The sequence below is a fragment of the Carassius auratus genome, unplaced genomic scaffold (assembly GCF_003368295.1).
Source record: "Carassius auratus strain Wakin unplaced genomic scaffold, ASM336829v1 scaf_tig00010380, whole genome shotgun sequence".
Lineage (NCBI taxonomy): Eukaryota > Metazoa > Chordata > Actinopteri > Cypriniformes > Cyprinidae > Carassius > Carassius auratus.
Genome location: NW_020524119.1, coordinates 35437 through 62501, shown reverse-complemented (window position 1 = coordinate 62501; position 27065 = coordinate 35437). Strand labels below are relative to the sequence as shown.

Genomic DNA, 27065 nt, shown 5'->3' with positions numbered 1-27065 from the left:
GTAAAGTGTTTGTACAAAAAGTGATAGGCACAAGATCACAGCATTTGAGGGTTTTACGTTACAAATTTGGATATGTTTAGCTTTAGCGCCCTCTAGACAAGCGTTGATGCTGAAAATGTGGAAGAAGCTCAGTGATTCTCCTTGATTTCACAGCCGAGAATCATTTTTCTGAAGCACATTAAATGGCCTCTTTATTCAGTCAGTGCATGTATAGCGAACATGACCAGGCCTGTTGACCGATGCTGCTTCATCAACGAATGATGCCTTTTGAGAGCGAAACAAACAACTGTATATTTTCGTTTTTGTGTGATAACATTGTTAATTTAAGTAGGCTAATTTAATGGTATGACTATAGAAATGAGTCGTTCGTATATTTGTTTTATTTATTATTTTTATTTTTTTAAATTGCTCTAGTAGCTACAGTTTGCAACTGAACATCTGGAGAAAGCTGAACTGCATTGACACCTGGATCTTATATATCTGTGGATTTTTTTAAAAATGCTTTTTTTTCTTCTCCTTCTTGATTGTCCTATTCAGATTTGCAACGTCTGTAAAAACATCACTCTTGGAGATCTGTCAGTCAACACAACCTTGACTGATTTTAGATTTACTCTAGAAAGACGTGTCTGATTGTTTGTTTTGGACTGGTCACATAATATTTCAAATCTATTGCAAATGCATGAGCAAGAACGACGAGTAGCCTACCGGTTTATATTTGCTGTGCAAATACTGCCACCTGTCGGAAGCCTTCCCTAATAAACCATTAGCCACGAGAGGTCGTGATTTCACGACTGTTCTTTTTTACACGAATGAAAAACACCGATGATCAAAGGTACATTCATCAAGTAGAATAATGATAAAAAATTGGCAGAGTCATTTAGTTCATTCGCATAATGTGTAGCCTACGACTGGGAAGCAACGCAGCAGTGCCGTTAATATAACGTTCGAAGTCAAATAACGTGCGGTCACGATTGTACTTTAGTTGTATTACAGCTGATTTATTAGCAAAGTGATGTCTGTGGCTAAGAGTACTTGAGTTACGTTTTATTTTAATAACCCATCATAAATGTCCCTAAGTTCCCCCCTCAGGTTTTAGAACTGGAAACTGAGCAGATGTATTTAGCACTACTTATAATAGTAAATGTTCACTTATGAGTTAAGGCTCGCTGTTGCTGCATTATTAGTCCATGAACATACTACCATTTTATTCCAAAGAGAATTAATTCCTATTAATCAGAGCTGACACTCTAAATATGGCAAGTACATTCAACAGCAATCTCCTCTTACCAGTAGACGACACTTGTCAGCTATTTAGCTATGAAAAGCAATGGCCTATTGTGATCATCAACATGTAATTATATATATATATATATATATATATATATATATATATATATATATATATATATATATATATATATATATATATATATATATATATATATATATATATATATATAGTATAGTATATAGTATTCATGTAAAAGTAGTTTAACTGCTGCTAGAAATAAACATTTCTTAAAAGGTATACAAATGTTGAAACATTGAGGATTGCACCAAAAAAGAAAAGAAAACGACAAGACAGCTTGTCAACTTGGACATTTATCAATAAAGACAATCATTAAAATAGCGTATTCTGAATATGGTACATACACAAAGTTGAAGGCACCTTGACTTAGCCAAACATTAACAGTTCTGCCTTGGACTTGTTCCAAGACAAACAAAACAAATGCTGAACACAGAGGCTCGAACCCTTGCTTTTAAAAATCTATTAACTATACAATCTTTAATCAAGAACAGAAAGCTATTAAGACAATAGTGGTGCTGTGATGCCTAAAATATATTATTTCATATATCTATATATGAAACTCCTAAATTTGCTTTTGTCACCTAAAATAGTTTTTCTTAACTGTGAGTACACGGTGCATTGTGATCTATCTGAAAAAGAAATTTGTGCAGTCAACTCTTATATAAATGTGATAACTTGTTTATTATACAAACACCTATTTATATACTTAATAAATTATATTTTTAATTCAACAAACTATTTGTCGAACTAAATATTCTTAGATTTGAGAAGTGAGGCTTTTTCTGCAGAGTGACACTATGATTGTCATAATTTTGCTGTGTATGTTAACTTGTGTATTTGTGTAACAGTCTTAAAAATATAAAAAAAAGAAAGAAAAAAAAAGAGGAGTTACTTATTACTTGGGAGCTCAGTATTTTCTAAAAACAAAAATGTTAGATCTAATTCACTCTTAGACGTGGTATTCTTGTTACTGCACATTTAAGAAAGCATATGCAACACTTAACTGCTGTAAAACATAATTTTTGCCCACTTGGATCATCAAAGCAAATACTTCAAGTTAAAACGCTGCTGGATTTCTGCCAGCGGAGATAGTTACGCTTTTCACTCCAGACGCAGAATCACATCATCAAGTTGCAGATGGAAGATCTTGCTGAAGGACATGTTGAGTGGATCACGGTCAGACAAAATATCTCAGCTCTGTTGACAGACTGCTATTAAAAGTCACCATCAGAGTCACCACAGGAACCAATGTGTCTGTTGGGCAATAGCTGCATTTACATGGCATCCTGCTGCATTGTTTTTCATGCATAATAAGGAGAAAAATGATTCCAACCTTCTCTACCTCATTTACTCACATAATACACACCCTGAGATACGCATTCATCCTTAGAGGAGGAGTGTATTTGCCCAATGTGCAGTGATTCCCCCTTAAATTATCCCTCTAAGAGGTGCAGCAAGTCATGGTGAGACACAAGTGGTAATAGTGTTTGGTATAGTGCATCTCTGCTGCAGCGAGTGGAAAGGGAATGAGGTCAATTATTAAGAGTGATGGTAGCATAAGAAGTTGGGATATAGCCCTCATCCCCGTTGTTCCGGCGCACTCGCGTCCATCCGTCTCCCTTATCCTCTTCCACTACAGACAGCACCTCCCCTTCCTGCATGGAGATGGTTCCCTCACTGGAGCCTGTGGACAGATGGAGGAGTCTCAGGGGAAAAGAGGTGGGTATGATCTTCGCAAACGCTCAAGCAAAACCGTATAATCATACCTGGGAAATTGTAGAGTGCTGTGCATTGACCAATAGGTGCAGCCAGTTCCTCTTCCTCAAAGTCATCATCAAATTCAGTGTAGATGACCTGGGAAGATTCGGTGTCATCTGAGATAGCTTCAGGACTGAAAAGAGCACAGGAAAATTCTGATCATGTAAACAGAATTCAAACGGCATAACCGGATTCAAGCAATACAATGCCTAGAAACCTGAACGTGACAGCTGGCATGTGATTTGAACTCTATATTTATTTCTTTGCATAACCACATTACCAAGTAATTGTATAAAAATGGAAGGGGTCAAACGATGAAGAATAAAATCTTCACACATCTAACACTTTAGACTGTAAATGTAACAAATATAATGTGATTTTTTTTTTATAAACCCATTTCACTATACCTAATTTGTATTTTCTGTACCCCCGCTGTATCATCATAGAATTTGCTGGTATTTGTGAATAAACTTAAACTAACTAAAAAAAAAAAAAAGTGAATGCCACCTCATGGTGCAATCCCAATAAGACAAAAAACCACCCTCACAGACCTTTTCCTAGACTGTTCCCGGCTGGTGGAACGACGTGCCCATCTCAACTAAAGGAGGCGAGTCTTAAGCCATTTTCATCAATTAATCATTATCAATTACTACTAACACTTACCTATTCTTTTAGATTATTTTTTTTTTTGCCATTTTTGCCTTCATTTTGGTAGTACAGATCAGAACTGACAAAGAGAAGTGGGAGAGATATGGGGGCAGGATCGGGAAATGTCCTTGAGTCTGGATTTAAACTTGGTACGCCCATAGCACAAGGGCCCTGTATGTATCGGCGATGACTCGACTTAAAAACGGTGTTAGACTAACTGAGACTTGCCAAAGCACTTATAAGAAGTATAATGCTTCCCTCTTGTTTGTCTGCTTGCTTCTATTGTTCTCCTCATTTGTAAGTCGCTTTGGATAAAATTGTCTGCTAAATGGTTAAATGTAAATGGATACAAGGTCTTATGCAAATTGCCCCAAAGTCAAATTGTGAATTTTTAAAATGAATTCTAGGACTGTAGGATAGTGACAGATTCATGTTCAATAACATGGAAATAAAACAAGAAACATACTGACTTCAAAATCTTTTCAAGTTTGTCTGCTCCAGTTATGTAATGTTTGATTATTTAGGTGATATTTTTAGATTTTATTTAAAATCAGAGCATAAAAACGAGAGTCTCATGACCTGCATTTTGCAATTCCCTGCAGTCTTGTGTGCTGTTCTGAAGTACACAAATGAAAACGAGTTGATTAAATTATAATATAGAATTACAAGTAGTGAATAAAATGGTTGTCTATGGTATTTCCTCAAGAGTGTAGTAGGAAAACAACATGCAAGTCTTAGTTTATTGCAAACATGCTGATAACTTGTATTTAAGAAACAACCCAATAGCTCAGAAGCATATAAACCTCTTATTCAGAATAAGCTTAATCAGAATACACACCATAATCAGAAAATCATGTTCGTTGAAATCAAACTGACCTGCTGGGGTTAGGAGCACCGTTATTGTTCATAGAGTGTGTCGAGTATCGTATCGAGTCTCCTCGGCCCCCTGCTTCTGCGAGCCAGGACTACCAAACAAACCAAGACACCAGTGTGTTAAGAAAAGTCTTTATGAACCGTATAAAGATTTACAGGGAGTGTTAAACGGAAACCTCATATTTGTTGAGTTCTCCTCTCAGTCTCTCCATGTTTTGTGCCGTCTGGGTGATCTGAGGTGCCAAACTGGCAGGATCCCCCATCTGAGGGTTCTTTTCATAGACATCTTTCATTTTATCCAGAGCCTCACTGCACAGACACATAAATAGATTTATTTAAGATCTTGATCGTAACAGAGAAAGACAAAGAACAAACAGATACAGTTACTAGCGACTCTCAACACCACTGATTCCTCCGAGACCGGAAGAGCTTAGTAAACAAAACCCAGACCTCGGCAACCCTGTGGATTCAGCTGTGGCCGGTTGTCATGGCGATAGTTGTCGGAGAGACGGCACGGCAGGCGACTCACCTCTGATCCGTCTCCTTCTGCAGCTCCTTGCTGATGTCATCGATCTTCTGCTGCAAGCGTTTCCTGCGCTGCTCAGGAGGAAGATGGGTGAAGCCCTCGGTGTCCACAGGCTGAGGAGATGGGCAGGGAGAGAGTGTCACTCACAGAGATGCACACAAACAAAGAAACAGCCACCCCTCCAACACCACAGTGTACCCTCCAAGCAGTGACAGACATGAACCAGAGAGCCCACAGTGAGACTTCAGGTTTACAAAAGGAAAAGCTGTAGTGTAACAATTCACCACCAGGGTAACTACACCGCCTGATATAACTGTTGCACTTAAACACAACAGGATGAGTGCTTTAACAAGTTTTGCAATATATTTTTCATGTGTGACAGGTAAGTCGAGGAGAAATGCTTAAATAAGTGATAAATAAACCGTTTACTCAAAGGAATGATCTGGGTTAAATAAAATTGCACTTTTAGAAGACCTTTTATAAAGAAGCAATGTGAAGCTAATATGGAATATTCAACAAAATTTCACACATTTGCTTAAGTAAAAAAAAAAACAAATCAAAACATTATTGTAATGGACACTTCACAGGGAGTTTGACTGACAGGCAATCGAACCGATCATAATGCCGAACCTGCCATTTTTGTCGGACAGGAGATTAGATTAACGTCTGTGGACTTGAACTTGAAAAATTGTGTGTATTGAGATCTTTCTACGGCTGATGTTCATTCTGATGTTCATTCATGTTTATTTTATGCTATAACTATTAAGTGTAAAAAGATGATCAGTTCACGTGCCACTTGAACCGAGGCAATACAGTGATCTGTCACGACATATTAAAGAGCCACAAAATGGTATTCATTGTTTGAATTTCTTAAAAACATTTTTTTTTAAAAGACACATTTTAAAAGCAGAGACTTGTTTCATACCAGAAGTAACCTGCCCAGTCTTGTCTGTCAGTTTTCTGTTTGCTCCACAATGTATTTTTTCACTGTGTGAGAGTGGGTCTTTGTGAAGGCTCAACTGATGTCTACAGAGTTTGCTCCATTTATAGTGTGTGACTTGAGTTATGTATCAATGCATAGAAAAGTAGAATTTAGTTTTGTTGCAAGGGCTTGGCATATGTGTACAACCGAATTCAGTCTTTTTAAGTATACTTCCATTTGCTAGCATACCTTAAAACTGGTGATCAACACCAGCACAACAGAAATTTTGGGACTAAAACCCAGTTTCTATCAGCGTAGTACTCGCATAGCCAGATCTGTGCGGATTAACTTTTCTGTGCTTGGTAGTTTGGTCACAAAGTGGCAACATCATTGGCAGCCCGTTGTTTCACATGGTTGAAACAAAAACAGACAAGATGTTGGGAGATCCTTGTGGTGTGAGGGGCTTAAAAGAGACATAAAACTAGTTAAAAAAAAATACAAAGACTGACGACAAATAGTGCAGACACTAGACTGGGATTAAACTAGCGTCAAGTGCTTTTTTGAGCATGCGTTTGCTTCAAAACTGAAGTATACTTCGGACATTAATGTGTTTACTTGCTTTAGATTTTGAGGTTGGATATAACTTTGAACAGGCAGGTTCACTAGCCTAATGCTAATACTTGATAACAATGTTAAAATAATGGCTATACTACAAAAAAAATTACATTTCATATTTAAGCATTTATTCACATAGTGCTGTAGACTTGCCATTTAGACATCTACCGTAAGTGTATTACGGTTTTGTTTGTTTGTTTTTTGAGGCAAATGAGGTAAATAGAGTTAAAGGTCCATTTAACCTGGAATATTCCTTTGAAGAACCCTTGATTAATTTAAACCACATGCAAAAATGTATCTATGCAAAAGATAAACATATCCAATACTGAACACCATAACAGCCAGAATCAGTGCAAAGATTCTTTGCTTTGCAGTGTCTCACCCTGGAATTGCTTGTCACTGTTTAAAAGGCATGATGGATAGTGTACTGTAAATTAACCCAGAGGCTGCAGTGCCTTTCATTAAAAATGGCCACCTCTACAATAGCGAATTATAGAAAATCTGTAATTTTCAGTGAAGATGTGGAGTTGGTCATATTATGTGAAATCCTCACAGGCTGAAAATGATCTGATAAAAACAGAGGAACTGAAATAAACAAGTACACGGCATGTACGGCCCACACCACTTTAAAATGATTACCGTGAGCTTCTCTGGAGTAAACTGAGGAAGAGAGATATAAACAGACAGTGTTTTAAAAGCTGCCATCACACTAGCCGAATTTCGAAGTTTCTCTCATGCAGGTCACTTCACTTTTGTGCAGTATCACATCTCACAAAAGCAGCTCTAACCACACACACAGTAACAAACACTAGTTTCAGATTTCTGGGTGACTTGCTTCTTCTTTAATTCAACTGATCCTGAAGTATCAATGCAATATCATAGGCAAAAGAATCATGATGCATTATTGTATTGGCACAGCCCTATAGTAAGTCTGCAGGATCCATGTGTCAGTGAACATTTAGCGGATTCACCAATCTGATTCACTGACTTGCAATTTGTCCTCCTCAAATCACATCCAAACAGCACAGATGTTGACTGTCGACTGTGATTGTGTAAACATGCATTTTTCTGTGGTTCGCCCTAAACTTATGACTAATAATATAAGAATGCAGAAGCAGAACAGTCTATTTTTATTCAAAGTAAGTCATGTTTTCACAGAAGCTGACAACCACTGCCAGTATATACGAGTATACTACAAGCCCCAGAGGGACAAACACACATCACGCTGACTTAAAGGAGAAAGTTACTGCATGCAGTACATTCTAATTCACTCTGACAACTCGTTACATTGCATGGTGCTCCTGGTCTTATTTCAAGAAGCTTTATGTTGATTGCTACCAATATAGGACAATTAAATGCATGGGAATGAGAGAGAAATGTCAGAAGCAGTCGTTTAGTCGGTCACCGAGCTACATTTCTCAAACGGCTAGCATGAAAGAATCACTGACAAAAGAGGATGAGATTTCAGCAACAGGTGAGTTAACTAGTTGTGACATCAGCCTTAAATGTGTGGCAGGAATAGGTAAAGAGCTGGTGTTGTTGTGACTAAAGATTAGTAGTGAAAGAACTGTGATTTCTACTTCATTGTGACCACTACTCAGACCCAGATCAGTGCTGCTGACCACCTTAAAGAGACAGCAGTGTGCTTCATCCCTCACACTCACCGTTTTCTTGAGGGTCCGGAAGGAAGAGATTCGGGGTTTAACTGTCTTATTGATTTCCTTCAAACAGTACGACAGGGGGTCCCGGCCAAACTTGGGGGAGGGGGGTCCGTTAGCGGGCGAGGGGTTGGGGGGTGTGGATAAAGGACTGGGTGAAGTTGAGGGCAGCTGGGACAGACATCAGACACAAACCAAGAGGGACACAGGGACAGAACAGCAGGAGAGGGATTGTTGGAAGGATAGGGAAGGGTAAAAACAAACAAAAAACACAAATGACAAGGGAAAAGAAAGAGACACCATCAAACACCTCAAAGCAACATCAAAACAGCAACGAGGACAACACTGGAGCAACCTCAGCAAGAGCCAAGGGAAGCAAGACAAAGAATAACCAAACCCAAATCCACAAGCCCAGACAACCAGATGAAGAAGCAAACAATGGCTCCATCAGAAAACAATCATTGGCCTTGTTCAATGGATCATGTGGCTTTCAAGTGATGTTGGAATGATTGTGAAGATGAGATGAATGCGCATGAATGGCACCACAAAACTTTTCAAGTTAAGGTCATGCCAAGTACACTACCATGGTGAAGCTAATTGTTATTTGTCATAACTAAGTTTATATAAACTGTTAATGTATATCAGTACAAACTACACAAATCAATTCCCTGAATCCACTGATCTTCACTTCATTGCGCTAGTTCTACAAAGTGTCCAGTGTTTGTCAGAAAAAAAAAAAAAAATTACAGAGAAATTACACCAAAATATCTACTTAATTTCAACCAAAATCACTTGAATGCACATTATATTGAATTAACTATAGCCAAACTTATGAGAATCTCCCAGGAGAATTGCTGCTGTTCGCGGAGTAAGAATCACCAAATGTAAAGAATCTCCAAATCAGAGCTGCCATTACGTATTATTCCCCATCCCATTATGGATCTAACAAGTGGAGCCACTTTTTGCCAAATCAACATTCAGAGGCTTCTGTTGGACTACATAGCAACAACAATGCCTGAACTTGAAAGGAGTCCTAATATTACAGTGAATTCGCTATGTATTACTAGCTCTGTTGCAGAACCAAGCCAGCTGTCTACAGGCACAACCTTACAGATGAATCTACAGGTCACAGTTCATTTCAAAAGAAGGCTAAACTACTAGTTATTCTAATAAGCACAAAAAGTATTTGAATAACACAAGTAACTAATGCTCAAAGCTTCATATAAGGAATCTGTCATTAGCTGGTTGCTTAGCTAAAACTTCCTATCCTAACACTAAACTTATACTGGACGAAATCATGCATTAATTAGATGGAATTATCTATTTTTGAATATACATATATAAAATCTGGGATTATTGTTGTAGAATAAATGTGATTCTGCTTTCAATCATGACCAAAATTACACGTCTTACATGGCAGCATAATATTGTTCCCTTACTTTTTAGGATAATTTTTACATCGGGTGTGCCTATGACACTGTAGGTGAAACAGGGTAAGTTTCATCCTGATTCAAGAAAGAAAAAAAAAAGCTTTAAATCTAAAATTGTTCCGAACAATCCACCACAAATTTTTGGGTAAACAAATGAAAGCTTGGCACTAAAAATAAGTATTTCCCCATAAATTGGTTTTAGCTTCTCAACAGCGTGACTGTCTCAGACGGAAAGGAAACATGCACAGTGAGCAAAAAGTGAAGCAACAAGGAATAAAGGAAGATGTTTGATCTTAACTACTAAGGGTAGAGGAAGAAGGAAGCAGATTTGAGGTGCAACTTTGGTAGGCACAACAAAAACTCTGTAATAACTAACACGCAAGACAAAAAAATGTGAAAAGGGCCTTTTTAATGTGTTGAAGAAGCAGGAAACTAGATTTTTGGAGAAGCAGGAAATTGTTAATAATATAATATTCCTAGAAAACTTCAGACTTACATAGGCCTCTGGGACAAATCCTACGCAGGGCTCTGAATCATCACATGACTGAAGAGAATGTTTTAGTAATGCTTTGCCTCCTACCCTCATTTTAAGAGGATTTATCACCTTAACAACTTAACCAGATGCAACCGAGCATCTATCCTGATGGCACACGGTGCACAAAAGTGTCATTGTGATGGGACTGAAGGATATATTATATAGCATATAATAGCAGTAGTGTGTGTGTTAAGGCCCATGGCAGAGGGAGAAGTGTCCCAAAGAAAAGCACAGACGCAGCAGAATGAGCACGGAGTCACATGCTGAGCTAAACAACAGAGCTGGAGGCTTTTCCATCAGCCCCTCACAGCCAAATAGCCATGCAAACTGTGCATACAGGAAAACCATAAGGATCTGTTTTGGGGTGAGAAAGGGTCAAGGCAGATTGAACCATCATGCATCGTTCAACTGTGGCAGGGAGACAAATGGCGCAGGAAACCATAGCTTTGGATCTAATACCTTTTCTAGTCAAACCTCTCAAAGACCGATCGATTTCTTATCCTCAAATCGTCTCAAAACCTTTTAGACTGTGACTCTTCTCTCTCATCTTACAGTGAATAAGTGTCTAATCCAGCTCCTGAAAGGCCACTTTCCTCTAGACATTAGCTTTAGTAAACTTGAACCAATTATTCAAGCTTGCTAGAATCTTCCAGAAAAAGTGTGTTGGAGCTAAAACTTTGGATGGTGGTCCTACAGGAGCAGGATTGGACACCACTTCAAGGAACCCTGCTGGAAAAATCACATAAAAATATACTCTATGGATTGGATGGCTGGGTTTAAAATGGGTTCTAGCTGATAAAATAATGGGCATGGCGCATTTAGATCATGGGTGTCCAATCCTGCTCCTTGGGGCCACCTTCCAACACAGTCTAGCTCCAGCCCCAATTAAACACACTTGATCCAGCTAATCAAGCTCTTTAACATGCTTGTCTGCCAGTTTCCAATGTTACTGGAGATAAACTCTGAAGGATGGAGCCCTTCAGGAGCAGAATTGGACAGACCTGATGTAGATGGTGGAGCATGTGGACTACCAGGAGTTGGGACTAAAGTCTACCTGGTTAAAGCTGGTAGATCAGCATGGACAAGCTGATGGGATCTGGTTGAGTCGAGCAAATTCAAAAGCTTTGGCAACCTTTGGCAGGGCTTTTCCAGCAGGGTAAAAGACAACTTTCCATCTCCACACAAATCAAATCAATTTCATCAGAAGGAGCTCTACCTTCAGAGAGCAGTGAAGCCTACCTTGCTCTTCTTATTGAACAACCGGAATGTTTTATTCTTGTTCTTGCTGAGCAACTCTAGAGGACCTTTAGGAGTGCTCAGGCTGCTGTCCGAGGAGGCCCGATTGATGCCCTGACTGTAATCCTCAAACTCCACATCTCCTGGTCTCTCAAAGCCAGACTTGTGTTGCTCTATAAGAACCAAAGAGTCCTGAAATAACACAGAAAAGTGTTAGCAAATCAATGTCTTAGCTTGCAAAGGGTTTATGCTTAATGCAAGGTTGTCCGATCCTTCCCCCAAAGAGCCAATGTCCTGTCAAGATTAGCTCCAACCTGCCTGATCACATTTATCTGGAAATTAATGATCTGGTTCAGATTTGTTCAATCAGGATTGAAGCTGAATTCTGTAGGGTAGTGGCCTTCCCAAAGCAGGATTGGACACCCGTGGTTTATTGAGAGCAGGAAACAAAAGTGATTTTCTTAAAAACACAATAGAGAACTCACATTCCTCTCGTTGACATTCGTGCCAGCTCTGGATATGCCCTCCAGACACTTCCCGATGATGGGCATGACATGACGCTCAGTGTCTGCAAATAGGATGTAACCTTGCGCCAACATTTTGATACGCCGTTCATCCATGTCCTGCAGCCTCTACAGCGAACAAACATGCATACAGAGATCAGTATGCACTCTGAAAGGAGCATTCCTACAGTAAACTGAGAGGATCAAATGTGCCTCAACCTGTTAAAACTGAGGCATGTGTCTTACATTGAAAATAAGAGGCATCTCCGTGAAGTAGAACTGATTCTGTTCTTTGTTGTACTTCTGAAGTTGTAAAGCGTAGTCGTTTTTACACTCCTCTGCTATGTGCGTTCGCATATGCGCCTGCTGTTTGGCCTACATTCACACGAAGAAGTAAAGATAAAGTTTAATCAGACACGCATACATAAAGAGGAAGAAGGAAACAACAATAATGCATTTGGATATGATGGAAATGAGATGGTGGGATGGGAGATGTGCATGCAAGGGAGTGGCAAGACCTGTAAAACCTTTTGGCGCAACATAAATACCTTTTCCACATCGGCTTTGGTGGCATTGAGGTCCTGATCGGTTTTCTCTGCATGTTGAGCCGCCTTCTCTGCTTCTCTCCACTCCCTCTCAAATCGCTTCTTACTCTACCATGAAAATAACATCCAGAACATGAATAAAAGCATTTTCATTCACAATGTTCTTATTTGCAGCCATAACAGGGGTATTGTCAACCAAAATTATGATTGTGTCTGCATTTTCCTTGCATGTTTTTCCAAATCTATATCACTTTCTATCTTCCACAGGCATATCAATGCTGGCTATGTGAAATACAGCAAAGGCTTTTGGTGCCACTGAATTCAAGCTCACTTAAAATGCACTATGAGCCATTCAACATACAGAACATTCCTGTAAGCTTCAGATAACATCATATTTCTATTTTTAAATTAATATGATCAATTGGGAATGCATTGTGTTTAAAGGGATAGTTCACCCAAAAATTCTGTCATCGATTACACACCCTAATGTCATTCCAAACCCCTAAAACCTGTCCATTTTCTGTTCACAAATTAAGATATTAAGGACATTGTTAAAATAGTCCATGTGACATCAGTGATTCAACTATAATTTCATGAAGCTAGAAAATACTTACTGTGGGCGAAGAAAATTAAAGTATTACTTTTATTCAACAATTTCTCAAAATGAGGGTGACTAATTAATGACAGAAGTTTCATTTTTGGATGAACTATCCCTTTAAAAGGTGTCTAAAATATCTGCTCATTGCTAACTGGAAAATAGCAGCTGCTTCAAGAGTATTTGAATGTGTGTGTGTGTGTGTGTGTTTACACTCCTGATCCTCACCTGACCAAACACAATGGCCACAGAAACGATCGGTAAACAATCACTATCAATCCCCCGATACAACCCCACACTGAGCAGAAACAATAGAGACAAAAGAGCACTCTCCCCACAGTCAGCGTTTACGCCACAAAGAGACTAGCAAAGATCAAGCCTTTGACAGGGATGTAAACTCTCAAGCGCAGTCTGATCTGGTGGTTCAACGACACGTTTAAAGATACTGTAAGAAACACCACCACAACAGAGTCTCCATCACAACCTGTCACAGAGAGAAACTTACGTTGTCAAGCTGCTTGAAGGTGCCCTCCAGAGACTGCTGTGCTTTCTTGGCTTCTAACAGATGCTGCACATTACAGAGAAAGAGAGAGTGGAACCATGGTCAGTGTGCTTTGGGCTTTCATACATAAAATAAACACATCCAGATTTTTACATTTTCTGAAGAAAAATATGAGTGCTGCTTGCCTCAACATGAAGTCCAAGTTTAAAGTTTGCACAAAATGTAAATTAACTTTTATATATTTATGAATCTGTTCTAAATGCACGTTATATTTTCAGTGTGGGTCTTTGTTACTTTGAATATAGGCCTGGGTGATAAAACTGTATCTGTATGCATCGATGGTACACTTTCATTGATAACAATATATATATATATATAGAGCACAATATAGGCCAAACCAAAAGTTTCCTGAAGACTTATTTAAACTGTAAATAAAACATTAAAATTATTTTGTGTGACACAATAAAACAAAACATTACTTGTTGTTTGTATTAATAAATTGGGTAAAATAAAAATACAGTGGTTAAAATATTTTTCTATTGCTAAAGGTTTAAAAAAAAAAGTTATAAAAAAGTAAATCATTATCAGGTTTTCCAGGGTCTTGCTATTCGGTTTCTAAGATGGTTTGGATTTTCATTATTATTATGAAGCTCCTTAGGTGCGGTGAAAGGACATTATTATGCGTTTGCTGCTAATCTGAGTGTTTTATTATATTGTCATGCGGTTGCCAAGTCATATACAAGCAGTTGCTAGGGTGTTTTTGATATTATTGATATTCTTAGCTCTAGATACTCAGGTCCCTCCTTCTTTGTACATCTATGTTATTTTTTCCCACCAATTTAATTATCTAATTATCTAAATATGGTCACTTACAAAAAATTACAATTGCACACTTCTTTCAAACCAAGTGTATAAGTCGAATGTATTATTCATGTCTGCAGCAGAACCAGTATAATACTCTTAAAGTTAGTCATTTGTTTAAATCCCTAACTTTTAGTATGAGCAATGCTAATAGTGATGTTTGCCTTATGAAGCACTAACAATAAAACAGTATCCCATAAATTCCAAGTGACAAACAAGAGGAGACAGCTGAGGTTATACGCCGAGCCTCGACTGTTCTTTATGAAGATCACCAAAGCATTCCTCCGACAGCGTGGCACAAATCAAAATGAGGCTTCCACCCCAAAAGACTCGAATGTTTCTTCTCAAACAAGCTGTGTGACGTGTTCTCCACCACCTCTCCTTCATACCCACAATCCCCCTCTCTGCGTCCTTCCCGGCCCTCTGTCCCACAGCATGTTTTATTTTAAGCCTGGCCCAGTTTCTCCGTCTGCCTCTCTCATTCTCTCACCGTCTTGCGCTCCTGTTTGAGCTCCTGCAGGTACTTTGTGAGCTCGATGCAGATATTGATCATCATGTTCTCAGCGATCAGCTCCCTCTGGCCCGCATAGTCGTTCATCTCATTCAGGATGTCCAGAAAGGCCTGGTGATTGGAGAACCTAAAGAAAAAAAACACAAGTGAGACAAAATGTGTATGGGTAGTAAACGTGACCTTTTCAGTCATTTGGGGTTAATGCCATTTTAAAAATCACTTAACTTATGAATCATTCTTTTCAGAGCAATTTGGGAACTGGTTTGACAAAAAAACACTCCCCAAATTTTTTTTTTATTACACATACATTATTACACATACATATACATATACTTTCATGCTTATCAAGGCTGTATTTATTTGATCAAATTTACAGAAAAAAACAAAAACAAAAAAACAGTAATATTTTGAAAAATTATTGCAATTTCTAATATTGGTTCCATATTTTAATATACTTTCAAATATAATTTATTTATGGGATGCAGCACAGAATTTCATCAGTCAACTCATTACTTCAGTGTCACATGACCTTTCAGAAATCATTCTAATATGCTGATATATTATCAGTTTTGAAACTGCTGGGCTGCTTAATATCTTTTTGGAACCTGTGATAGGTTTTTTTCTTTGATTATCTGATGAATAAAAAGTTTCATTGAATTCAATTTTATTCAAAATATTTATATTTCCTAATAATATAAGTCATTACTTTCACTTTCTATTCATTTAACACATCCTTGCTGAATAAGCACTAAATATAATATCATATAATATAATGTGTATACATACATACATATTTACACACACATTGATTTTTAAAACAAGAAAACAATAACTAATAATATCAAAATCTGCTTTCCCAATCCAATCAGACCCTGATGAATAAAAGCTATTTTCAGTTTGACTTTGAAATGCACCAATGGTTCAATGTGTTGCCACTGTAGGTTCTTCACCTGTGGTACCTGATTTCCATGAGTGACTTCATTAGTTTTGCTCTGAGGGAGCATATGTGAAGTCATTGACAGGTGTATGCGTTTGTTTGTTGAGCTCATGTGCTTTTGTTTGGAGACAGCGACAGCCCCACAGCTACTGCTGCTCAGGCACCGCAGCAACATCAGACATAGCTCAGCGTCCCACTGTGATCTGATTATGGTGACTGGGGATCTGTCAGCTTTCTTCTCTGATATCACATTGTTAAGGTTGGATAGTTCACTTGTCATCATAATTGTGAGGAAAAATAAGTCAATCATACAGCTTTGGAAGCGTGCAAAATTACCTGCATTCCTGCTCTTCTTTGCTGCCTCGTTTAGGGCTGTATTTCTTGGTTAGATTCCTAGCAACCAGAAAAAAATAATAAGATCAACTACATCATAATAATGTCATTTGCAAGTACTCAGCTTTCAAATAGCAAAAGGTTGCATAACATGCCACGCTGGAGACTGAAAACTGCAGAAGTCCTGCTGGAGCAGGTGGCTGTGTAGCATTTGCATGAGACATTGTGTGCAGAGCATTTGGTCTTTCAAAAACACAGACGTCAGGGTATTTTGTGTATCACTGGGAAATTTTCTTACATTTTTCTTCTCATAAGACTAATCAGGTGCAAAGGGAGTTTCCAGTGAGAATAAACACTAAATATGAAAACATTGTGTGACATGGCACGATCTTATACATATCTTATACATTTATTTTGTAGTCATCCTGGAGCAAGATTTCGGAGCAGTGAAAGTTGACTGTGGACAAGCACAGCAATGCAGAAATACTGCAGGAATATAAGAGTCAATGACTTTTTGTCTGGCCCTATTCAATGCATTTAAATGGTATTCCTACATACAATAACTTACAAACAACTAGGGCTGGGCGATAAAATGATAACTAATTATCACAATAACATTTTTGTGTTTGTCATGTTCTAACCATAAAGATTCATTTAAACCCACAATTAACAGGCTGGTTTCTACAACTTTCACTTAGGAGAAAAAATCTTCCTTTAAACTTATAAAGAAAGAAACATCTGAAGTTTACTGTGATATTTATCGATATCAACTGATATGCAAAAACTGATCATTATCTTTTTTTGGCCAGATCACCAAGCCCTAAATTTAGGTGTCCAGATGTCATAATGAAGAAAAAAATACTTTTGATTACGGATTATGGTTTCCTAGTTTCCTTTCTTATTTATTTACTCAAATATTAAAAAATACAGTTTTTTCCAAGGTGTAAGGACATATATTATAATTTTATCTGAACTGTTATATATACCACATGAAGTGATAGTTCTCCAGCCAGAAAGGAAATCATTGACCCAGATGTCATCATTTACTCACCTCGGTTTCATTTCAAACCAGTATGACGGACTTTTCTGTTCCACAGAAGAAACGAGATATTTTGAAGAATATGGATGGCCAAAAAGTTTTGGTTCCTTTTGACAAAAGATTTTTTTTTTTTGTGAATACAGTGGAAGTAAATGGGAACCAAAACTGTCTGGTCACCAACATTCTTCAAAATATTATCATACATGAAATTTAACATTTTTTTGGTTTGCTTTCCTGTTAAATGTCAACTTTTATTGAAAAAGGTAAAATACTGTTATTCCGAAACCAAGCCAACATAAATTCAAATTGTAAATCATGAATACTGTCACTGACTCAGAAACAAAGCGTTTGACAAAATGCAAAACGTCCTGCCATTTGTCACAGTCATTCAAGACTAAAGCTCACTTACATGAAATACCGTGGCATTTCAATTTTGATTAACCAATCACAATGGTGTAATCGAAAGAGTTTGACTAGAAAACAAAAGTAATGAACGTGTTAAAAAAAAAGGAAGGCCATCATACTGAAAACCAGATTGCATTTCTTTCCTTCATCTGCCCGACAAGTAGAGGCAGATGCCAATGCTAAGCTGCTTTCCACACTTTCACTCCATCCATCCACATCCCCTCAGTCATATGCTCGTCTGCTCCCACTTCCTCTCTTCTCTCACAGCAGGAGGGAGGGAGGAAAAAGAGAGGTAGCGGGTGGATAGTCTAGCACAGATCAAGCGAGCGTCAAGGCCTAGTCATGAATTAGAAGGGGTGCAGGCGCGGATATGCTTATCCTCTGGGCCGAGGCCAACGTTACAGCTCAGAGGTGCCAACGAGTTCAGTTCTGCCCCAAATAAGTCATAAGACATGGATATTTCACAATCAGACCAGCATACATACACATGTACACGCTAACACACAGCTACATCCAGAGCAGACAGCATATCCCACATATTCAAATCTCTTACCTCAGCTGCTTGGCGTAATTCTGTTCGATTTCTGTTCGCTCCTTTACAAACTTCACGTATTTGTCCACCAGGTCCAGCCCAGATTGTGTGTGTTTATCAATGATGTCACACTGGTCCTGCAATACAAAATCAAGTAAATCAAGCCCTCAAATAAACATGTCAAAAATCTAACTTCTTTTCATTTTTTAGACGGATCCAGAACCATTTGACTGTGGTGATCCGACTTCACTCTTCATTCTTGTAAAGGTAGCTGTTGCTCCGTTCAAAATAGTTAGAATTTATGAAATGTGACCCTGGACCACAAAACCAAGTCATAGCCATAGGAGTCTTTTTTTATTATTATTGATCATCTGAAGGCTGAATCAATAAGCTTTCTATTGATGTATGGTTTGTTAGAACATAACAATATTTGGCCGAGATACAAACTATTTGAAAATCTGGAATCTGAGGGTGCAAAAGAAATATTAATATTGAGAAAATCCCCTTTAAAGTTGTCCAAATCAAGTTCTTAGCAAATCATATTACTAATCAAAAATTAGGTTTTGATATATTTATAGTAGGAAATTAACAAATTATCTTCATGGGATAATATAGTTGTTTAATATCCTAATGATTTTTGACATAAAAGAAAAGTTGATAATTTTGACCCATGCAGTGTATTATTGGCTATTGCTACATGTACATATACCCATGCTACTTATGACTGGTTTAGTACTCCAGGGTCACAAATAACTATAGGGAGGCATAATGCTTTCATCGTGTTGATTTTCACCATGCCATACATACTCTAAAACGGAGTATTTTAATTAATTACATTTACATAGTGCTTTTCTAGGCACTCAATGTGCTCTACATTGCGAGGGGGGGGGTCTCCTCGTCCACCACCAGTGTGCAGCACCCACCTGGACGATGTGACAGCAGCCATAGCGCACCACTATGACCACCATACACCAGCTTATTGGTGGAGAGGAGACTGTGATGAAGCCAATCAGCAGATATGGGGATTGTTAGGAGGCCATGAAAATCAGAGGCCAATGGGTGAATTTGCCCAGGATGCTGAGGTCACACCTCTTTTCGAAAGAGATCCTGGGATTGTCTCATCTGAAGGATGGTGCGGTTGACATTTCCATTTTTTGCTTAGTTGGAAGAGCTCATTTTTCTCTGTTTCTGCGATGGGATCTGCATCCGGAGTAGACACGTATTCGGTAACGCAATACATCAAGGTAATGAATATGCACAGTATTGTTCAAAATACTGTGAATAATTCTCGATTACAAATTATTCAGATTTTTTTTAATTGGAATGCATTTTAAGAATATTTTCCCTATCAACTGGTCACACTTGCACAACAGCACTGTATGCTGTGTGAAAGACACGTGCGCTCTCTGATGTAAACAAACACGGATGAGAAGCGCTTGACGGAGCGTGTGAGACGCTCTGGATGAAAGCACATTCACTCTGACAGCAGATGATGCTGAACAGCAGAAATGCAGGCGTTACTCCGGAAAACCCATAAACAAAGCTACTACTTTCTAAAAACAGATTTAAATGGTTTAAACCATTGATACATATATATTGTTTAAACAGCCATTCCGATTTTTGTATTCGCAGTGGTGACAGCACCAAATACTTTATAATAATAATACTAAAACTTGATAGGCTATTTATTTTGTTTTTACATTTTAATCTGGATTACAACATGCCATAGATATTTAGGCTACATCTAGACTATCAATTAACATGAGTTAATTCATTAGTTAACATAAACTACCAACGAAACATTCATTAATCTTAGGTAATTCCAATATTTAATTACACCTTGTTAAAATCAAAAGGTACAAGTGTTACTTCATGACCTAACAGTTGTATTCCTTTAAACAAAGATTAATAACTTCAGTAGCAAATGTATCTATTGCTCATTATTGATTGTTAATGCATTAAATAAGGTTTATTAATGAGATCACATTGTAAACTGTTATTGTTCTTTTAATTCGTTTGCGCTTTAATTTGTGTGAAAAAATTTCACTTTATACATTTTTAGTGCATTACTTTATTGTATGTAAATTTCAGTTCTTTCTGTTATATGAAAAAAGTCAAACCTGTTATTAGTTTATAACAACATTTTTTATCAATACCGTGATAAAAGCATTAGCAATTACAATAACAACATGAAAATTTCATACCATCATATGTCTAATCCCTAAGGTAACTAGGAATTACACCAGCTTCAGTCTGGATCTGAGATGACCGAACACAACAGAAGAGATCATGACGACCAAATTTTGGTAGTCTAATCGCAACATATAAAAATGGTTATTAATAGTGTTCACTGTCATTAACTAAATGCATGAAGAACGTGTAGAAACGTTCATTTTCTGTGAAACTGCTTTACAACCACTTGTATCGTGAAAATCACTATATTGTGGAATACACTTGTAAGGTACTTTCCTCAGTACTCCAGGTGTATTTCACAATGTAGAAAACATTAAACTATTTATTTGTACACAAATAAACATCAATTGAATTGAAAATGGATTGAATGTGCAGAGCTGTCCATGTCACAGAAACTATAGTATAGTATTTAATAACCCTTTTAAAAAAGCTGGTCTGAACAGACATGGCAGCCAAAAAAGGGAACAAAAACACTCCTGAGATGTTGAAACTGCAAAACAGCTAAAGTGAGCAAAAAAAAATAAAAAATGGGCAAACCACAGAGATTTGGTCAGTTAGGGGTCTAAAGAGTAATCATCATTTTGAGCTTTTTGGTTCCAGGTAGTTTATTTATAACATCTTCCTGATCTTTTTTTTTAAAAGATACAATCTACTTTTTAATCTACTTTACCTTCACTAAATGATTCAGCAGAAATTACTGTTTAAAAATATAAATTTATATTACACGTAGTCTCTTACTATTTACTATGAGCCAGCAAATGCTGCATGCATAATAATTCAAAAATAGAACTAGCACAATGCTTTTTAAAATAGATTTAGATTAAAGATACCATCACATGACATTTCAACATCTGAAAAGGTTTCCATTAGTATCAATGAGCATGCATTGACTGTGCTTTTGAAAATGAAAATGTCAGGGCAAGTAGTTTCAAGTTTGACTAACCTCAAACACTGGTCAGTGTTCTGCATGACATATTTAGAGCAGAAAGCTTGCATCAGATTGTGTAAAGTGATGGCCTGGCCATACTTGCTTCCTCACTGGAATCAATCAAACTAATTTGAGAACAGAAAATGTAAAAAGAGGAAGAGCAGACAGCACATAGAAGAGAATTGCAGTTTCTACAGAAACAGCTAGACTTAACGCCCATAAACAATCAAATTGAAACATTAAATGCTTGTTTTTTCTTTTTAATGTTTTTACATGCACTGATGGTCAAAAGTTAGAAATTACAAAGAGTCTATATGCTTACCAAGGCTGCATTTACTAAATATTAAATGTTTTCTGTTTTAAAATGTTATTAAATGAAATTTTTTCCTGTGATTATTATTCTTTCTATCTTTATAATCTTACCTCAAACATTTAAATGGTAGTGTGTCACAACATTATTTTTCAAATACTGTACATTATTGTAGGTCCTATATGCCCCGCCTCTCTCAAACACGACTTTTCTACAAAGACCTCCTTCTGACAAGCACAGTCTGCTCTGATTGGCCAACTGACCCAGTGCATTGTGATTGGCTGAACACCACAAGCGCTCGTCGGAAATGTAACGCCCCTTTTTCCATAATCGCATGCTTCATCTTTCAAAATAAATGTAAAGACAGTTAATAATGTCCTTAGTTTTACCATCAGTTCAAGTCTGAAAGGGGAACAGAGTCACGTGACAGACACAGTGATGAAGCTCCTATGTGTTTGCAGTAAGTAGCTGATTCAGAAGTGCCAGATTGTTGTAGCAAAGTCAGAGCCACTGCAAAGAGAATTTTTTTTTTTTTAAATCTCATCATATGACCCCTTTAACAGCAATTTTCAATATTGAGATTTTTTTGCATCCTCCAATTCCAGATTTTCAAATAGTTGTATCTCGGCCAAATATGCTATCCTGTCCTAACAAACAATACATCAATGGAAAGCTGATCTATTCAGCTTTCAGATGATGTATACATTTTAATTTAAAAAACACTGACCCTCATGACTTGGTTTTGTGGTCCAGGGTCAGTAATACTAATGTCATGTCATCTGTAATGCTGATGTGAGTCACGTGAAAGGGCCATTACATCTGCCCACACAGAGAACATCCCAGAGATTCCCTGCCTGTCCACAACCTTTGACCCTATAAAGTTATCTGTAGGAGGCAGGGGGTTCCTCAAGGCTTTAAACTCATCCTGCCACAAGCTTTTGAGCAGGCAGTACACAGGAAGTGGAAGTCTTCTCTACTTCCTGCTGTATTTCAGTGCTGCTCAACAAAAATATGAATATCACATGCTATTTCCTAAAGCACGGCCAAAACATAAACAGACCTAGGGACTAACTTGTCAAACCTTTGACAGCATTTTCCCAAAAGAACAAAAATATTTGAAACGGTCCACTTTGGCTGTATTTTTCCCTTTTCCCAGATCCTTATTTGGTGGGGCAGTGAGTTACATTTCAAGTACGGGCCTGACCATTTGAGAGTGCTGATATCTTAAAACATCCCCCCACCCCAGTGTTACCTCCATCGGCCTGGACCTAGATGTGCGTTTTAAAGTGGAAAGGAGGGAGGTGCCTTTGGGATGACATTCCTAACAAGCCAGGCCATGTCCTGACTCCACCTACTCCTCCTCTCTCCTCAAAATGGAGTCCATTAATATAGAACAAGAGAAGAATTCCCTACCCCCTCACAACCCACTCACTCACAAAAATACAGTGCTTTTCAACTTCATTCAAAACAAAGCCTCAAGAGGCAGCTGTTTATGTCAAGGATAATCACAAGCTATAAGCTTCTGTAAGCTTCTTTCTTGTATGCAAATATTTATACATCAAATTTGTACAGAAAATGTTTCTGTCAATACAGAATGTCAATGCGGTTAAAAAACTAATTTTTTGTTTTCTTTTTTTATTATCATAATGCAAAAAAATTATCTTATTCTCAACTTTAAAAAAACTTTAAAAAATCAACATCAGATAATTAGAGCACATCATACACAACTGTGATGTATATTTAAAATGGCATTTGAGATATTATTTTATTTATTAACTTATTAATAATTTCCAAATAAACATTTTAGCAATAAGATTATTATTAATTGACTGTACAACAGTATTAATTTTGGCAGCCATTTTTAATTATTTAGTCTTACTCAAATGTACATTTTAGACTAACTTGTCCCGTTTTTTTTTTTTTTAATTCAAAGAAATGTATGAGCAATTTAATCTGATAAGCAAAAAACTAATAGGTTTGTAATGGTTTTTTAGTTGAACTAACCATTTAATGTAGTTTATCCACCAAAACAGCTTCTGATTAGATTTGAATCAGCGGTGACTTCAATCCAACTTTACACTAACTGTGCTATCATCACAATCTTAAAACCAACAGAGATCCCCTTTGAAAACATCCACTGAAGCTATAAAAACAGTCCTGGGCATAATTTACAGCAGGGTTTCTCTTATCTGTAGCACTGTATTCAGCCCAGTCTTGACCCCTCCCTTGTACTTTTCCACCATCATTAACTCCTCCTCCCCATAATGCAAAGCTATTCTCCCAGTCTGTCCAGAGTACCAGTCTACAACCTCCCCGATACAGCGAAATGCCACTGTCCTTCGTCATGCTCTAATGACTTAATAAGGAGTCTGCTGTGCAGCATTTCTCAACACGTGCCAAACGAATTTAAACAAACACTAAAACCAACAAAAATTAGCCACTCTCTCATCAGTAAACGGAAATCTTGAGCTGCCAAAAATAGCTAGGGGATTAACAGCAAACGAATGGACAGATGCCATAGTGTAGCCATGGGAATGCCACTTTAATGACTAACCCAAACAAAACCAATTAGGTGAGACATTGCTCAGAGTGACGATAAACCAATGTTAGACCTTGTGAGAATCGTCGCACGCACTTTCCGCCAGGAATGCCTAAAGCGTCTACACCTGAGAAATAAGTCCTCACCAACCCCAGCTTTCACTTCTGTTTACTACCAAGCTGAAACTTCTGTGATTTCCCAGGCTGGCAGTGGAGTCCTTCAAAAAGCACAGAAAAGGGAAACTTTCTAGTGAGGCAGAACACCAAAATAAACAGTGAGGTGGACTGGATGATGCGTTTTTATAAAATTAGGGCAAAACTAATTAGGCTGGTGCAGTAGAAGGTGGAAAGAGGGACAGAGCGGACAGAGGCCTAGGGGGAGCGACAGCAACGAGGTCAAACAATCTCCACCCACTTCAGCGCAGCGCTCCATTTACACACTGCAGGCTTGTAAAATCTGCCTTTAGTCAAAAGAGGTGGGAACCTCTGTGCAGATGGGATGTTATGGGATGGCGGTCAGGGCAATGGGGTGACAAACAGGAAGGATGAAGTACAGGTGGTGATGATGATGCAATCAGAAACTTGCACTCGCTCCATTTCTCTAACACAGTTCTACATTTGTCAAAGTGCTTGGAGTGACACAGTGTTGCGTAATTGCTGGAGATAATTTTGGACAAAAATGACCAACCTGATGTCACTAAATAAAAAGCATCAATTATTTGTCCGCTGTCATTGATAAGCAGGGTCGGCTTATAAAACTCTCCCAAATGATCTACAGAATACACTGAAACCAAACAACAGGGTTTGAAACATAAATTCTCAAACAAGCAGCTAGCACTTCTCATTAGCTATAAGCCTGTCTTAGAAGGTAAACAAAGCCAAAGCACCTTTCCAAAGCAGCCTGAGACCTAAAAAAAAACACAACAACAACAAAACTAAACACATAATCGTGATATTCATGTCAAAATCTGTTGGTTATAACTTTACCCCACTTATACGTAATTAAACAAGCAACAAAACAACTCCCCCAAAATGAAAATACATTTAGCGAATACTGAAAAAATGATAGATATATAGATAGATAGATAGATAGATAGATAGATAGATAGATAGATAGATAGATAGAGTTCATTAACAGTTCAGTATTTAACGCTGACTGTAGACGGATACAATGATTACGGTTAACGGTGATACTGTTTTTGCTATGATTCTTCTCAACTTTGAGTTTAAACGAATGTACATTAAACGTGGAAATGAATCTAATTAAATTGTAACAACTTCGAAAAATTAGGCCATAAATATGTTTAACAATTTGCCAGATAGTCTTTTGATGCATTTATACTCTTCCAGGTTGGTCATAAATCACGCTAATTTACGCACATGTATTCAGTTGAGACGGTGTTGGATCGCATTGCATCGGTTAAATTCTTGGGAACAGAAGGATGAAATATAAACCATAAAAGTCTATCCTCCGAACTTACCCAAAGCTCAGTGCCCCAGTCCATGTTCAGCTCTCCTAGCGCTCCCCTCTATTGGGCTGAAAAGTTATCCCAAGTTACAAGAGTAACAGATGTTCAAAACAGGATCAAAGGCAGCGAGTCATTTCTTTCCCCACATTCACGCGCAACGCTGAACAAATCGCGAACGTCACGGATCTCCAGCGCCAGCTACTTTGCGGTGGCACAAATACTTGCGTCGCAAAGCGAGAGAAGGATCAACTGGATTTCATTGCCGCGTCACTCCAAGATCCCTAATTCTTAAAGGAGCCGCCGGATTCAGTTTCAAGCCCTAAGATCTGTCTGTCTGCAGAAGTGAGATAGACTTCAGAGAACTTCAGAAACAGAGAGGAAGGACATGACCTTTATTCAATTATTAACACCGCACGGGAACAATCGTTAACAATGCTTCTAAAAACATAGGTCCTGTAAACATTTGTTCACTGATTAACATGCATTTTATAAGGAAACAAACTTTTTTTCTGTTCACATATTTAACTACATTTGATAATCTCTCAAGACAGACTCTTAGAAGAGATTGAACCTTTAGAGTTAAAAAAAAAAAAGAACTTTAAAGTGTAAAAATGAACTTCTAGCTAACAAAAAGGTTCAACGTTTAACTTAAAGGTACTATAATGATCCACTGGTTATTTGGCAGTTATTTTTGAAACTTTGTTGTGGTAAAGGGTTCATATTAGAACATGGTTCTTTCAGGAACCTTTTCTAATACTGTGATGACTAGACAGAGTACAGTTAGAACACCTTTTTCTTGTTACATTAGTAAATTGCTATTTAATTTACTATTACTATTTTTAAATTACTTATTTAATTTTATTTAGTTAATTGTGATGTCAGATGCAGTTGTGGTGGCCTCCATTAGTTTAACCAAAATGTTTAGGCCTTGAGTTGATACAGTGTGTTGCTTCTGTATCTCACTTATTTCTAAATTGCACAATAATCTTTAGTGCACCATGTTGTTGTCAAATTTTAGAACACAAATGAAATATCATAAAAATCAATATTCAGTTTTAGATTCATAAATGAACAAGAAGCTATTCTGTGTTAAATTGAGTGAAGTGAAATTCTTACCCCTAAAAATAGACTTTGTTCAATATCTTCATATTTTACAGCCGTACATCCTTTAAATTTTCCCCATACCACATTCAACCTTTAAAGCTCAGGGAGCCTACTAATTCAGCTCAGAACATGACAAGTGACAAAAGCAAATTATTTTAAATGAATCTGGTTGGAAAAACACCTTTTAGACATGATCAGGTTGGGCACGTTTATATTATTGAGGAACACCATTATGTAATTCTGTAACACT

The 27065-nt window shown here is 37.6% G+C and overlaps 1 protein-coding gene across 5 annotated transcripts; it reads right to left on the bottom strand.

Moving 5' to 3' along the window:
* Positions 1–1586: 1586 nt before the first annotated feature.
* LOC113072779 (cdc42-interacting protein 4 homolog) lies at positions 1587–26055 on the bottom strand. 5 transcript variants are annotated; one of them, XM_026245750.1, is made up of 16 exons: positions 25724–26055; positions 21410–21519; positions 18295–18410; positions 16301–16357; positions 15007–15154; positions 13659–13721; positions 12562–12666; positions 12260–12388; positions 11996–12142; positions 11514–11702; positions 8316–8480; positions 5118–5227; positions 4765–4897; positions 4592–4680; positions 3076–3200; positions 1587–2993 (listed from the first exon to the last, which is right to left on the bottom strand). In XM_026245750.1, the coding sequence occupies exons 5-16, from the start codon at positions 15112–15114 to the stop codon at positions 2842–2844; spliced, it is 1515 nt and encodes a 504-aa protein (XP_026101535.1). In that variant the 5' UTR covers positions 15115–15154; positions 16301–16357; positions 18295–18410; positions 21410–21519; positions 25724–26055; the 3' UTR covers positions 1587–2841. The 5 variants fall into 5 exon arrangements, with proteins under 5 accessions (XP_026101535.1, XP_026101536.1, XP_026101532.1 ...); XM_026245751.1 differs by having other exon boundaries at positions 21410–21504; XM_026245747.1 differs by lacking the exon at positions 21410–21519 and having other exon boundaries at positions 25724–26054.
* Between the last annotated feature and the right edge of the window lie 1010 nt (positions 26056–27065).